This window comes from Eutrema salsugineum, unplaced genomic scaffold, assembly GCF_000478725.1.
Source record: "Eutrema salsugineum unplaced genomic scaffold, Eutsalg1_0 scaffold_8, whole genome shotgun sequence".
NCBI lineage: Eukaryota > Viridiplantae > Streptophyta > Magnoliopsida > Brassicales > Brassicaceae > Eutrema > Eutrema salsugineum.
This window is the reverse complement of record NW_006256414.1, coordinates 4,294,411-4,309,731: the sequence shown is the minus strand read 5'-3', so window position 1 is coordinate 4,309,731 and position 15,321 is coordinate 4,294,411. Positions and strand designations below refer to the sequence as shown.

Here is a 15,321-nt window from a genome sequence, read left to right as displayed (position 1 = left end):
AGTATTTCTTGATTACCAGACCTCGATATGTCTGCTCAAGTTAAAGACACTACATTTAGGAAGAGGGTGAAGTTTCTTTTAAGTGAGTGCTTTGCGCCGTGTGAGAATCTTGGAATAGCGTCTTACCACGGATACTTCCACAAGGCACGTTGCTGGTTTGTCTTAATTCTGATAGTGTCCTGAAACTTTTCTTGCACAGAGAATAAAAGTAAGAACACAATCGTTGTAATGCAGGTGGAATATGTCTTCTGACTGGGAAACAAGCGGCTTATCTGATGACCTTGAATGGAAGAAAATCGTGGAACCTATCTGATACTATATACAGAAACTACTGATGGATCCAATATAGAAGCGAAAGAAAGTTCTTTGGTGTGGCATCACCAAAATGCAGTCTTTGGTTCTTGTCAAGCAAAGGATGATAAGCAATAAAGAACCCAAAACACAATGATCCATAGAGAAATTTCCAAATCTTCTATGATTTTACAGTGTCCTTGTTTCATTGCGGCGTTCTTTCATTGCGATAAATCAAAGCAATCCTTATATTTTCTGGTTTTCACATAGACCTAAACTAATGCCTTGTTAATATCACCAAATCTTGTATGATTTATAATGTCCCTGGTTCATTGCATAGAGTCAACGCAATCCTTATATTGTCTGGTTTTTTACTTAGACCTGAACTAATATCTTTGGAGGAACAGGGAGTAAGCAAAGGTCTTGTCACTGGGAAAGTTCTTAGCAGAATGGTTCAAAAAGGGAAGGCACCGAATTTTGTGGTATGCATTGGAGAAGACAGATCAGACGAGGAGAATTTGTGGTATGCATCAGCTCAATCATCTTCGATCTTTACAGAGATAGTCACATGGCAAGTACTACCTGGTGAAGTTGCCTCAAGGACTTGCCAACAGAGTCTCCCTTTGAAAGTGTGGTACCCTTCTGACCTCTCAGTCTCCCTTTGAAAGTGTGTTATGAGTAAAGAAATCAGAGATCAATGGGTGAAAATTTCTGAATCTTAATCATGAAAAGAAACATGATTTGTACATAGAAAAGAGACAGAATGTTGCTTTGCTATTTGGGGCTGTGTATTGAGAACTGAGGCTAATAATAGCGCAGAGAAAAGCACTGATGATGTTGTCTTGTGTATGATCGGTAACACTCTACGCTGAAATCTCGCACATCTGATCAGGCAGACAAACACTGTTGACCACTTCTCAGCTGCTCAAATATGAGAACTTCTTACTTGGCAAACAATAAGATTTCACTCCTCAGCTCGCTGAAGTTAAACTCATATCAGAAACAGAACATCGACTAAAGTATCTCTATTTGGCTTCTGAAACTGCTCAATGCTTGGTTGCCTAACACTCACTCTCAAGGCGCATTTTGTACCGTTTGCTGTCTTTCTTTTTTTTTACTCGTTGCAGAGAGCTCTGCTGAGAGTTTATTTGTACCGTTTTGATCGCAACATTGTAACCATTTTCAAGCTAAATCGAAAACCATTCACAAAAATATAAAAAGAGTGTTGCTCTATCGTATACTTCTTTAACAAAGTGAACAATGTGTGTTTGACAAATTGCATGAGGTGTATTTCACCACCGCAGCCAAATTGAGTAGAGAACTAAGAAACTATACAAAAGCAAGAAGCACCAGACTTATCAGTCATCATCAAGTTCTACAGAGTCTAAAGAAAAAAAGTAAAAAACTATCTGCAATATGAGTTTGATCTAGAAACGTAAGGATCGAATCCTAGTAACGTAAAGAAGCATCGAATCCTCAATCTCCAGCGTAAAGATACTAAGTAACGTCGAACCATGGTAGTTAAGTGAGAGGAACCCTAGGATTATCCAAGCAATCATCTACTTGGGGAGAAACGAGAAATGCTTGGCTAGCAAGGCACTAACCGCAGGTGGGAGCAGAAGCTGAATCAGGCCTATCACTTGATCTTGCTTACGTTTATCGAAGAGCCTAAACTCTTCCATTACCCAAATCCTCTTATCTGATCGGTTCATCTCCTTGTCACAGAACTTAAGAATCCTCTTGAACCCTAGAATCTTCCCGGTCTCTTCAGACTTGATCAGCTTATCACGACCTATGATTCTCCAGCAACCCGCTCCGCATCCGTCATCGGTTCTACCACTAGCCTCGGTTCGGGATTTGACGAACACCATGTATTTAGGGTTTGTAGTATTGTTGAAGGTAATCCATGGATTCAGGTTGTACACGTACTCGTGAGGCCAAGAGTCATCGATCATCATATTCAGATGATTTAATACAGGGTGATCTCCCATGCCTTCTTCTTTAAGTGATGAAACTCGATGATTGATACGATTGAAGAAGAAGAAGAAGAAGAGGAAGAAGAAGATTTCGCAGTGATGAAATGAATATAAGTAGTTGTTTCTTGGAGATGAAGCGAAGAAGAAGAAGACGACCAAGAAGACTAGAGATGGATGCTTTCAGTTAGTTGTTACCGCTCTCTCTCTTTACTCCCGTAACTACCATCTTCTTCCATGAATATTTACTGTTGTGCCAGTTTTTAATTAAGTATAAACTTTTTTTGTGAACACAATTTTTTAGTATAAAACGTACACAGAGTTTTCTATAAATTTGCCTTGCATAATTTATGAAAAGAAAAAACTGATGAAACAAATCTCAAGAAAAGAAAATGGCCAAACGGTAAGAAATTGCCAAAATTTTACTCAACGTCAACGGTAGTCCACGTCATATCATTTTCAAAGATCCAATGGAAAACTTGAATCCGACCCGGATCCGACGCCAAAGCGCTGCATGACTCGGACTGCATGCTGACGTTTCAATAGGATATCCGGGTGGATAATATCCGTATCATAAACCCGTACCCGAGGCACCGAGTGGCAATAATACGGTAAATACGGGTATAGAGACTCTAGTGACACGATACCGCTCTCGTCACATTATCACCGTTGATTCCTTGGACTTTCCCGATCACGATCTTCTTCTTTGACCCGACGACATTTCCCGACGTGGCGAAATCTATCATGTCCTCCGCCGATCCGACGCACCGTTTCGTCTCGCCGTGGCTTGGCGGTCTTTCACATTCCGCCATCGACGAATTCTCTCCGGCGCCGAAGATTCTCTGTATCTTGCCTCTCTCGGAAAATGGAAAAGGTAAATTCGAAACTATAGCTAGGGGCAAAAACATCTTTGTTCGGAAGAATTTGACGATCCAACGCACCGTTTCGTCTCGCGGTGTCGTCAGCTCCGTTCGCGGTCTCTCCGTACCCGGTAAAACCCGATTTGACTACGTTTGACCCGGATCCGTAACCCGAGAACCCGTTCGGAGCTCCGATGTTTGCGTTTTCGGAGTACGACGTGAAGTTGCTTTGAGGACTTGGTACCCTTTGAAGTAAGCGACCTGGTGAAGTTGCTTTGAGGACTTGGTACCCTTCTCACCTCAGAGTCTCCCTTTGAAAGTATGAGTAAATAAATCAGAGATCAATGAGGGGTTTACTGAGTTATCTAGGTGGAAATTTTTGAATCTTAATCATTGTGGATCCTAAAATCCACACTCAAGGATTTAGTGTGTTGATTTTGTGGTAGAAGAATTTGGGCAAGAATTCTGGTAAGAGCGATGTAAAAATAAAGACAAAGATCGACGAATTTGGATTGTATTGATGAAAGATGAATGTTTACAAAGTGTTTTTGTGCTCAAGATTGGATGCCCTTTACAAGAGATTCAACTCCTATTTATACTAAATAGAACGAAACATACTAAACAGAACGAGACAAACTGTTCCGAGATCCGCGGGTTGATACGTTCTCTCCTTCTCCGAGATCTCCGTAATCTCCTCTTATCTATCTCTCCACGACCTCTTCTTCTCCGAGATCTCCGCGATCTCTTTTTATCCAGCTTTCCGCGTCCTCTTAGATTGACTTGTACTTGAGTATATTCCTTGGAGATGCTTTCCTTGCCTTAGTTACGGGCTTATAGGGCCCAAAACTTCCCTTATAATGGCTTGTTCACTCAAAGTGCTTTATGGGCTGGATTTGGGCTAAATCCAACACCAACAATTGCCCCCCAGCCCGTTTAGTGAGAAACGAACTAAAGGGGCGGACTATTTTATGGAGAATTTTTCACCCCATGAGACCTGAACGACCTATATCGCGTAATTTTTGATCATGGGATCAGGATTTCGAACAAGGCATTATAAATGCTCTTTGTTAAAAATGTGCCGAAGTTTTATAAGTTGTGACCATACGATCGTTTTAGAGAGATCGCATTATGGTGTCAAGTAGCGAGTAGCGAACTGTGATAGTAACTTTTATTTTGTAGGCGCCAAGTTACTCAGCGAACTACGAGCTTGATGATCGTTCTGTTTAGATCAATTTATGATAGTTTACTGCGGATAACGACTTTTTAATCTACTTTGGTAGAATTCGTTATCGTTTAGCGAGCTATAAACTATGACTATTAATTACCCAATATGATAGCGAACTAAGCTGAGATTGTTCGGCTCAATAGTTACTTAGCGGGCTCGGGGCCTCGAGCTATGAGATCGTTTTAAGAGATCTTGAAGTGAGCGAGCTTCGGAATAAGGGTTTCTATTCACAAACACGATGTTACATACATTTTATAATTTTGACTAAGTAAGTAAGAAAAGATAGTGGCTGGACTCGGTGTTGAGCTGCCTACGTACCCCGTCAAGGGATCAAGCCTGAACGTAGTTCGATTATTGTCAGTGCTCGGAGGTGGTAATGTTTGAGATTTATAACATTCCACGTTCTTATCTCTGGCACCCCGGTTCTGATATTCGCGAGTTTGTAGACACCGCTGCGGACTACTTCGACGATCCCGTAAGGACCTTCCCAGTTAGAGCACAGCTTGTTGGTGCCACACTCTTTAGTGTTATCGAATACCTTGTGTAGCAGGAGATTGCCAATACTAAAGCTCAGGTGTTTTGCACCAGAATTATAGTAGCGGACCGCGCCCTGCTGGTAACTTTGGATTCGGATTAAGGGTTCGATCTCTTTGTTCTTTGATCATACCTTGCCGATCTTTTGGCATTTCTTTGTTAAGTTCTCCGTTTTCCGGACAAAAGGGTCCGGCGGATACTTAGTACTAATGTCTATCACGATCTCATAAGGGAGTCCGTGTCTGCAAAGGTGGAGAGGTTGGGTGTTAGTAACCCGGCTTCGAACTGTTCTCGGAGGACGTTTTGTTCTTCCTCGTAGCGAGCGAAGCTCGATGCAAAGCGTCGTCTAGAGACACCGGACAGCGAACCGATAGTTCCTGTCTGAAAGGTGAGTCGAACCATAGCCCTTGTTTGAGTGCGGAGTACCTTGCCGATCTTTTGGCATTTCTTTGTTAAGTTCTCCGTTTTCCGGACAAAAGGGTCCGGCGGATACTTAGTACTAATGTCTATCACGATCTCATAAGGGAGTCCGTGTCTGCAAAGGTAGAGAGGTTGGGTGTTAGTAACCCGGCTTCGAACTGTTCTCGGAGGACGTTTTGTTCTTCCTCGTAGCGAGCGAAGCTCGATGCAAAGCGTCGTCTAGAGACACCGGACAGCGAACCGATAGTTCCTGTCTGAAAGGTGAGTCGAACCATAGCCCTTGTTTGAGTGCGGAGAGCGCTACTCCCTCGTTTAGTTCGGGTATCCTGGATTTTATTTCCTTGAACCTAGCCAAGTAAGACCGCAGGGGCTCCTGGTGATTCTGTCTGCAGGTCCATAGGTCGGCTTCCGTGGCCTTGGGCATTATAAACACCGAATAGTGCTTAAGAAAGGCCGAACCGAGCTGTTGGAAATTGTCAATGGATCCTTCTTCTAGCCCGGCGAACCATTCTAGGGCGGATCCGACTAGATTTTCGGCGAAAAGCCAGCAATAGCCTGCTTCTTTTTCCTCATCGTTGAGATGAGCTCGGGCTACGGAGAGCCTAAAAGCTCTGAGGTGAGCTAAGGGATCTGCTGTTCCATTATATTCTGGGAACCGCATTTTCCCAGTGTCCTTGATCTTAGCGTTAGCTATGCTATCGGTGAAGGGGGTCTTTCTAGTTTCGTCCAGCACGCGATCTATATCAGGAGCCGCACTCGTTGCTTTATGTACTGCGGCGTACATACGTTTTACCTCGGTGTTGTTTGCTTCGATGTATCGCTGGAGCGCATCGAAGTTGTTTATAGATCGCGGATCTATGATATTTGGAGGGTCCTCCGCACGCTTCTTATTACGCGCGTTTCCTTGTTGCTGACTTCCGGTTTGGAAAGTGTCGTCGACAATCTGTTCTTCGTTAGATCGCCTGTCGGTTGGCGGGTTAGCACGTTTCGTACTACGACCTTGGGATCTGCGGAAGAATAGAGGTGTTGATAGGTGATTTCGACAATCGTCTGCCGCAGGTGTTTCATGCTCCGTTGTTCCGGATCCGAGTATCGGCAGATGATTGACTATCTCACTAAATATTGGGGTGTTGTTAGTTCGCGACGGAGTGACGAACTGTGCTAACAGATTGTCATTTGTGAGGTGTTCGAACTCCAATCGAGTAGTCAGGGGCGGACTTCGATCTTCCTCTTCGGATAGATCGTCGTGATCTTCGCCCTGAGACTGAGTTGGTTTTGTCCGCTCTCGTCGCAAGCTAGCTATCTCTTTCTCATTTCGTGTGAGAATGTGTTCTGCCAAGAAGGCTAGCATCCTTCGAAATTCCGCTAGGTCGTCGCTAGCTATCGTCTGAGACGATCCGACCCAAACGGATTCAGTTTGATTCGAACTGCTGGATCCGATCGGTGGAATTCCAAATTTTGTCCAGGTCCGCGAATATGTGAATATTGGGGCCGTTCCGGACTCCGAGCGTGACACGGCGGGCATGCCGGTAGTTCGCATCACGCTCGAAGAAACAGTTTGAGTCGAGCTGGTTGTCGGTTTTGCGACGCTCGACTCGTTTATCTGTTTATGGGCAGACGAGCTTTGTTGATCGGTGATCTCGGCACCTCCAGATCGTCCTGCGATGCTGAAGTTTAGTGCGAGGCCGGAGCTTGTCTTTGAGGCAGTTGTTTCAACGTTTCTGGGATCCATTTCGTTCTTACTTGGCTTTGAGATCGGTCTCAGGTGTAAGAATTTCTCTGTTTCTTCCCCACAGACGGCGCCAAAATGTGGATCTTAAAATCCACACTCAAGGATTTAGTGTGTTGATTTTGTGGTAGAAGAATTTGGGCAAGAATTCTGGTAAGAGTGATGTAAAAATAAAGACAAAGATCGACGAATTTGGATTGTATTGATGAAAGATGAATGTTACAAAGTGTTTTTGTGTTCAAGATTGGATGCCCTTTACAAGAGATTCAACTCTTATTTATACTAAATAGAACGAAACATACTAAACAGAACGAGACGAACTGTTCCGAGATCCGCGGGTTGATACGTTCTCTCCTTCTTCGAGATCTCCGCGATCTCCTCTTATCTATCTCTCCACGACCTCTTCTTCTCCGAGATCTCCGCGATCTCTTTTTATCCAGCTTTCCGCGTCCTCTTAGATTGACTTGTACTTGAGTATATTCCTTGGAGATGCTTTTCTTGCCTTAGTTACGGGCTTATAGGGCCCAAAACTTCCCTTATAATGGCTTGTTCACTCAAAGTGCTTTATGGACTGGATTTGGGCTAAATCCAACACCAACAATCATGAAAAGAAACAAGATGTGTACATAGAAAAGAGACAGAACTTTGCTTTTGCGATTTAGGCCTGTGAATTGTGGCTTTTATGAGCACATAGACATAACACTGTTGATGTTGCCTTGTGTATGACTGGTAACACTTAACGCTGAAATCTCGCTCATCTGATCAGGCAGACAAACACTTTTAATATTGTTGTTTTTGACCACTTCTCAAATATGAGAACTCCTTGCTTGGCAAACAATAGACTTTTCACTCCTTAGCTTGCAGAAAGCTCTGCTAAGGTTCTATTTGTATCGTTTTGATCCATTTTCTGAAGATGATGATCAACAGTGTATCCATTTTCAAGGTAAATTTAGGATAAAAAAAAAGAGTAGTTCTATCGCAGAAAAAACATAGTTTTTTATCAAGGTAAACAATGCGTGTTTTACAAATTGTAGCCTTGTAGGAGTTGTGTTACCCACAACAAAACTTACAGGAAAAAAAAAACAAAGAATAGACTCATCAGTTATATAGAATCTAAAGAGAAAAAAACGAAATAAAGGTATAGAATCAATCTGGAGTATGAGTTAGATCTACATGAAACCCCAGAAACAAAACATCGAATCCTCAATCTCCAGATCAAAGTTTTCTTAGTAAAGTCGAATCAAGTAGCTTAATCCTGCAAAGCACTTTACCTTGCGTACTCTTTTTAGCAAGCCTATACTCTTCCATTATCCAAGTCAACTTGAAACTCCGTTTATACCTATCGCTTTCACAGAACTTGAAAACCCTCTTGAAACCAAGAATCTTGTTCTTCTCCGAGATGATCACTTTATCACGTCTCATGATCCTCCAGCAACCACCATCGCATCCATCGGTTCTACCACAATTCTCTGTCCGGTTAACTAAGAATAAGCGTCCTCCCTGTAGGCTAGAGCTCTCAAGACCATACATAAGTCTCCATGGCACTACACCGTAAAAATGTTTGCTTTCCACGAAAAAGCTAGGCCAATATTTTGGACGATCGACTGTTGGTGTTGGATTTAGCCAGATCCGGCCCACGTTTTAAACAGATCAACGCACAAGCGTCTATGGGTTTTAAGGCCCGCAAACTTAACCAAAAAGAGGATCTCGCAAGGATATTCGGTAGGATGCAGCAGGCTACGAGGATAAGGAAGAGTAGATAAGAGAAGATCCCGAAGATCTCGGAGAGGAGGAGATCGAAGCATCCCGGAAATCTCGTAGTAGTTCGCAACGACCTACCCAGTATAAATAGTACATTGTTTCCATGTAAAAGATCATCTAATTTCCAGCTAAAAAACTCATTTGTAAACTCATTACTTGATCAATACAATCCAATTCGTCAAGCTCTGTCTTTTACTTTACATCAGTCTCTGCCAGAATTCTTGCCCATCATCTTTCTCACTAAACCAAACACTAAATCTCTGAGTGTGGATTTTAGGATCCATATTTTGGCGCCGTCTGTGGGGAAGGAACAAAGGAATTCTTACACCTGAGACCGATCTCAAAGACAAGTAAGAACGAAATGGATCAAAGAAATACCGAAACATCTGGGCCAAAGACAAGCTCTAGCCCCGCGCTGAACCCCAGCATATCGGCTCTCCGACTTGGAGATGTCAAAATCACTGGAGCGCAGAGCTCACCTCGCCAGAAGCAAACAGGTGAATCGAGCGTCGTAAGTCCAACACCCAGCCCGACTCACACTGCTACCACAAGCGTGACACGACCTGCCGGAACAACCACGGTGTCTCGCCCGGATCCCAGACCGCCAATACACACGTACTCGCGGACCTGGACACGATCCGGAACATCCCAGGCCGGATCCACCAGTTCGGACCCAACTGAACCAGCCCGGACTGGACCATCCCAAACGATAACCGGTGACGACCTGGCAGAATTTCGAAGGATGCTACCCTTCTTAGCCGAGCAAGCTCGCGAACAACGGGCTATCCTCGCGCAAAACGAGAAGGAAATAGCCAACATCCGAAAGGAGCGGGCACAGCCAGCTCCAACCGACGACGAGGACTCGGACGATCTATCCGAAGAGGAAGATCTGAATCCGACGCCGAGTCCACTCCCAACAACTCGCTTGGAGTTCGAACACCTCGCACGTGGCGAACCATCCGTGCAGTTCGTCACTCCACCGCGGAGCAACAACGCTCCTTTGTTTAGTGACGTGACCAATCATCTGCCCGTGTTCGGATCCGGACAAGCGGAGCGTGAAACCCCAGTAGCTGACCATCGCCACGACCCGCTCTTCCGCGGATCGCACGGTCGTAGTACGAACCATGCTAACCCGCCTACAGACAGGCGATCCAACGAAGAACGAGCTGCAGACGACACTTTCCAAACCGAGAATCAGCAACAAGGAAATGCGCGCAATAAGAAGCGCGTGGAAGATCCTCCAAGGATCATAGACCCGCAATCGATAAACAACTTCGACGCGCTCCAGCGATACATCGAAGCAAACAACGCCGAGCTTAAACGCATGTACGTCGCAGTACATAAAGCAACGAGCGCGGCTCCAGACATAGATCGCGTATTGGACGAAACCAGAAGGACTCCCTTCACCGATCGCATAGCTAACGCTAAGATCAAAGACACCGGGAAAATGCGATTCCCAGAATATAACGGAACGGCAGATCCCCTAGCTCACCTCCGAGCTTTTAGACTCTCCGTAGCCCGAGCTCACCTCAATGACGAAGAGAAATAAGCTTTTAGACTCTCCGTAGCAAATTCTGCACTCATCACAATAAGAAGGGACATTCCACAGAAGAATGCCGCACAGTCTTTGCCTCAAAAGGCTAAACTCGCCGCGAAGGCCGCAGAACAAGAGGGGGAGCCCACAGGGAAAAACGAGGAGCCGGAAAACTCAAAAACTTCAAGTAAGAAAAGAGATCGAGCTCCCACGGATGAAAATCCGAGCTCTCCTCCTCCGGGCCCTAAAAAGAGATTAGATCTCATATTTAGGGGAATAACTCGGTGCGGAGGATCCATGAAGTCGGTGATCTCACCTCCACCCGCTCCCAAAAAGGATGCAAAGCCGAAAACTAGCAACCAGCTTGTGGAAGCTCGCAAGTCCGCAAAACCGGAACTCGACAAAATTCAGGGAATCCTGGAACTCTTCGAGCAACCTAAGCCTAAGCGAATAAATTTCGTATCGGAAGGCTCCAAACACTGTCGAAATTCAATAAATTCGATAAAAGCCTACCAAAGAAGGGTCGAGACCGATAGACGGGTGCTCCCCTACAAGGTCCCAACCACAAAGTAGTTTTCCTTGAAAGCGAAACACTCGATCTAGACAAACCACACGACGACGCTCTAGTAGTTCGTCTAGACGTTGGGGGGTGCGAGCTATCCAGGATTATGATCGATACCGGGAGCTCGGTCGACGAGTTATTTTATAACGCGTACAAACAAATGGGCTTCGGTGACGACATACTCTGCGGCACCAGATCGCCGCTAACTGGCTTCGCAGGCGAAACCACTTATTCGATGGGCACTATCACACTCCCGGAAGTAGCCGGCGGAGTCCTACAATTGACAGTATTCGAAGTTGTAGATCGCTCCGCTCCCTACAACGCCATACTGGGGAGGCCATGGCTCTATAATATGAGAGCAATACCCTCCACATACGACCAATGCGTGAAGTTCCCAACCGCCGAAGGAGTCAAGACAGTCCGCGGAAGCCAACGGGCTTCCAGAAGTTGCTACATGACAGGACACAAACAGATCGAACAGTCCCCTTTATAGCAACTACAAAAACAAGAAGAGCTCGCCGAGCAGCGGGCAAAACGGGGAAACGACCCCACAACTCGTGGTCCACGCAAGGACCTCGTCATCCCAGTCTGCATTGACGAAAAACACCCCGACCGAGTAGTCAACATCGGATCGGAACCCTCGAGTTCTGTCCGCGACGAACTCATAAAATTCCTCAAGGAGAATATTGCAACCTTCGCATGGTCCACAGAGGACATGCCTGGGATTGACCTGCAAATAACTTCCCACGAACTGAACGTCAACCCGACCTTCAAACCCGTTAAACAAAAACGCCGCAAGCTCGGTCCAGACCGAGCCAAAGCAGTAAATGACGAGGTGGACCGACTACTAAAAGTCGCCTCAATAAGGGAAGTCAAGTACCCAGATTGGCTAGCCAATCCAGTCGTGGTAAACAAGAAAAACGGAAAGTAGAGAGTCTGTGTAGACTTCACCGACCTAAACAAAGCATGTCCGAAGGATAGCTTCCCACTCCCTCACATAGATCGATTGGTAGAAGCTACAGCAGGACACGAACTATTGTCTTTCATGGATGCCTTCTCAGGGTACAACCAAATACTCATGAACCCTGATGATCAGGAAAAGACCGCGTTTATAACAGACCGTGGCACATATTGCTACAAAGTAATGCCATTCGACCTAAAGAACACGGGAGCTACTTACCAGCGCCTAGTCAATAAAATGTTTGCTAAACAGCTCGGTAAGACCATGGAAGTCTATATCGAAGACCATGTTGCACAGCTCAAAGAGTGCTTCGCAATACTGAATCAGTACGGAATGAAACTCAATCCGACCAAATGCTCGTTCGGAGTACCATCTGGAGAATTCCCTGGTTACATCGTTACCGAAAGAGGAATAGAAGCAAATCCTAAACAGATTGCAACCTTCCTCGAAATGCCATCCCCCAAAACCGCGAGGGAGGTCCAAAGGTTAACAGGGCGAATAGCAGCCCTTAACCGTTTTATTTCGAGGTCAACTGACAAGTGCTTACCCTTTTACCAACTACTAAAAGGAAACAAAAAGTTCCAATGGAACGATGAGTGCAAAACAGCGTTCAAACAACTCAAGGCATACTTGAGTGAACCGCCCATACTAGCCAAGCCAGTCGAAGGAGAACCTTTGTATCTCTACGTAGCGGTATCTTCAGCCGCAGTAAGCGGTGTGCTCGTTCGAGAAGAACAGAACGAACAGAAACCCATCTACTATGTAAGCAAAACGCTAGTAGACGCCGAGACAAGGTACCCTGCTATGGAGAAACTGGCTCTAGCGGTCGTGATGTCCGCCAGAAAGTTATGACCATATTTTCAGTCACATTCCATAGTAGTAATGACCTCCCAACCCCTTCGCACTATATTGCATAGTCCGAGCTAATCCGGACGGCTTGCGAAGTGGGCCATCGAGCTAAGCGATTATGATATAGATTACAAAATCCGGACCTGCGCGAAAGCCCAAGTCTTAGTGGACTTCGTCATCGAGCTTACCCCAGATCCCGACGATGCACCACCGTCTAGCCAGAAGTGGACACTCCACGTAGACGGAGCGTCATTAAAACAAGGATCAGGAGTTGGGATCAAACTGGTTTCCCCAAAAAATGAAGTCCTCGAACAGTCTTTCAGACTAGGGTTCCAGGCCTCCAACAATGAGGCCGAGTACGAAGCCCTCATAGCCGGTCTCAGGCTAGCCCTCGGGATCGGAGTTCGGGAAATAAGCGCATTCAGCGACTCTCAACTCGTAACCAGCCAATTTCATGGCGACTACGTAGCAAAAGACGAACGGATGGAAGCATACTTAAACATCGTACGCCAAATAGCAAATCAGTTTAGCTCGTTTGAGCTGACCAGAATTCCTCGGGGGGAAAATACCTCTGCCGACGCCTTGGCAGCCCTAGCATCCACCTCCGACCCAATGGTCAAGAGGGTGATTCCCTTAGAAGGAATCGAAAAACCGAGCATCGACCTAGCTCCCAAGGCAGTCAACGTAGTAACCACCTCAGACGAGGCCGGGCCATCCAATAGACCGGGGCCAGGCGCCACGACTAACCAGCCCGACAACTCGATCAGTGCACCGCCTGATCCCGAGAACCAGTCTGCTCATCCAGAGCCCGAGCCTGAACTGGATGACTGCGAAGAGTTCTTAGACAGACCAGACTGGAGAACTCCTATCATGGAGTATATTCAGAACGGTATAGCTCCCACCGACAAATGGGCAGCAAGAAAATTAAAAGCTCAAAGTGCTCGATACTGCATAATGGAAGGTAAACTATACAAGCGTAGCTTGATAGAACCTTACCTCTTGTGCGTGCACGGTATCGAGACCCTAACAATTATGGCCGAAATGCACGAAGAAATGTGCGGAAGCCATTCCGGGGGACGAGCTATGGCAGTCTGCATCAAAAGACAAGGCTACTTTTGGCCCACTATCATTGCAGACTGCGAAAACTACGCCACAAAGTGCGACAAGTGTCAAAGACACGCACCAATGATCCATCAACCAGCTGAAAAGCTATCTTCGATATCCGCACCCAATCCATTCATGAGATGGTCAATGGATGTAGTGGGACCACTAGTGGTCTCAGGACGCGCTAGAGTCCGTTTACTGCTCGTCCTAACTGACTACTTCACTAAATGGATAGAGGCTCGAGCCTACCAGCAAATCACCGGATCCGAAGTCAAAAATTTCGTCTGGAAAAACATTGTCTGCAGACACGGCCTCCCTTACGAGATCGTAACGAACAACGGGACGAACCTAACTTCAAGAAAATTCACAAGATTCTGTAACACTTGGAAATCAAGCTCACATCTTCCACACCCCGATACCCACAAGGTAACGGGCAGGCAGAAGCTGCTAACAAAACAGTCCTAAGCAATCTCAAAAAGAGGTTGGATTCAAAGAAATCTCGGTGGAGCGACGAGCTACCCGGGGTACTTTGGGCGTGTAGGACTACGCCCCATCGAGCTACGGGAGAAACACCTTTCTCTCTAGTCTATGGCATGGAAGCTATTATTCCGGCCGAAGCATCGGTACCGAGCATCCGCCGGACCTTTTGTCCGGATAACGGAGAACTCAATGAAGAAATGCTAAGAGATCGGCTAGATATGATCGAAGAACAACGAGATCGAGCCCTAGTCCGCATCCAGAGTTACCAGCAGGCCGCAGCTCGCTATTACAATTCCGGAGTCAAACACCGGAGCTTCAGTATTGGCGACCTCGTGCTACGCAAGGTATTCGACAACACTAAGGAGCGAGGCGCCGGCAAGCTAGGCACAAACTGGGAAGGCCCGTATAGAGTCACCGAAGTAGTGCGCAGCGGCGTGTACAAGCTCGCAAACAATAAAACCGGAGTGCCAGAGGCAAGACCATGGAACGTTATGAATCTCAAGCGTTACCATCTCTGAGCATTGACAATAATCGAACTACGTTCAGGCTTGATCCCTTGACGGGGTACGTAGGCAGCTCGACATTGAGTCCAGCCATTATCTCTACATACTCAAATACTTTGTAAAAATGTATGTAACCAAAAGTTTTGTGAATAAAAACCCTTGTTCCAAACACTCTCTTTCGATCTCTTCAAACGATCTCACAGCTCGAGGCTCATACCCCGCTAAGCATCGATTGAGCCGAACAATCTCAGCTTAGTTCGCTGCTAACTTTAGGTAGCTTTCAAACGACCACCAAACGGTCTCATAACTTATAGTTTAAGGTCTGCTAACAAAGAATAAAACAAAACTATAGCAACTCCGTCATTCGCAGTAAGTTATCAATAAAACGATCCATTAAAATGATCGTACAGCTCGTAGCTCGCTGAGTGACTTAGCGCTTACAAAATAAAGTCACTACCACAGTTCGTTACTCGCAACCTAACACTATGATGCGATCTTCACAAACGATCACATAGTAATCACTTCGGCACCAATT

General features: G+C 45.7%; 1 protein-coding gene and 1 pseudogene across 1 annotated transcript; one reads left to right on the top strand and one right to left on the bottom strand.

The window, feature by feature from the left end:
* Positions 1–1,850: 1,850 nt before the first annotated feature.
* On the bottom strand, positions 1,851–2,282 carry LOC18009558 (protein CUP-SHAPED COTYLEDON 1). Its single transcript, XM_006392109.1, has one exon. The coding sequence runs from the start codon at positions 2,280–2,282 to the stop codon at positions 1,851–1,853; it is 432 nt and encodes a 143-aa protein (XP_006392171.1).
* Positions 2,283–11,604: 9,322 nt separating this feature from the next.
* LOC112082186 lies at positions 11,605–14,801 on the top strand (annotated as a pseudogene).
* Positions 14,802–15,321: the final 520 nt, after the last annotated feature.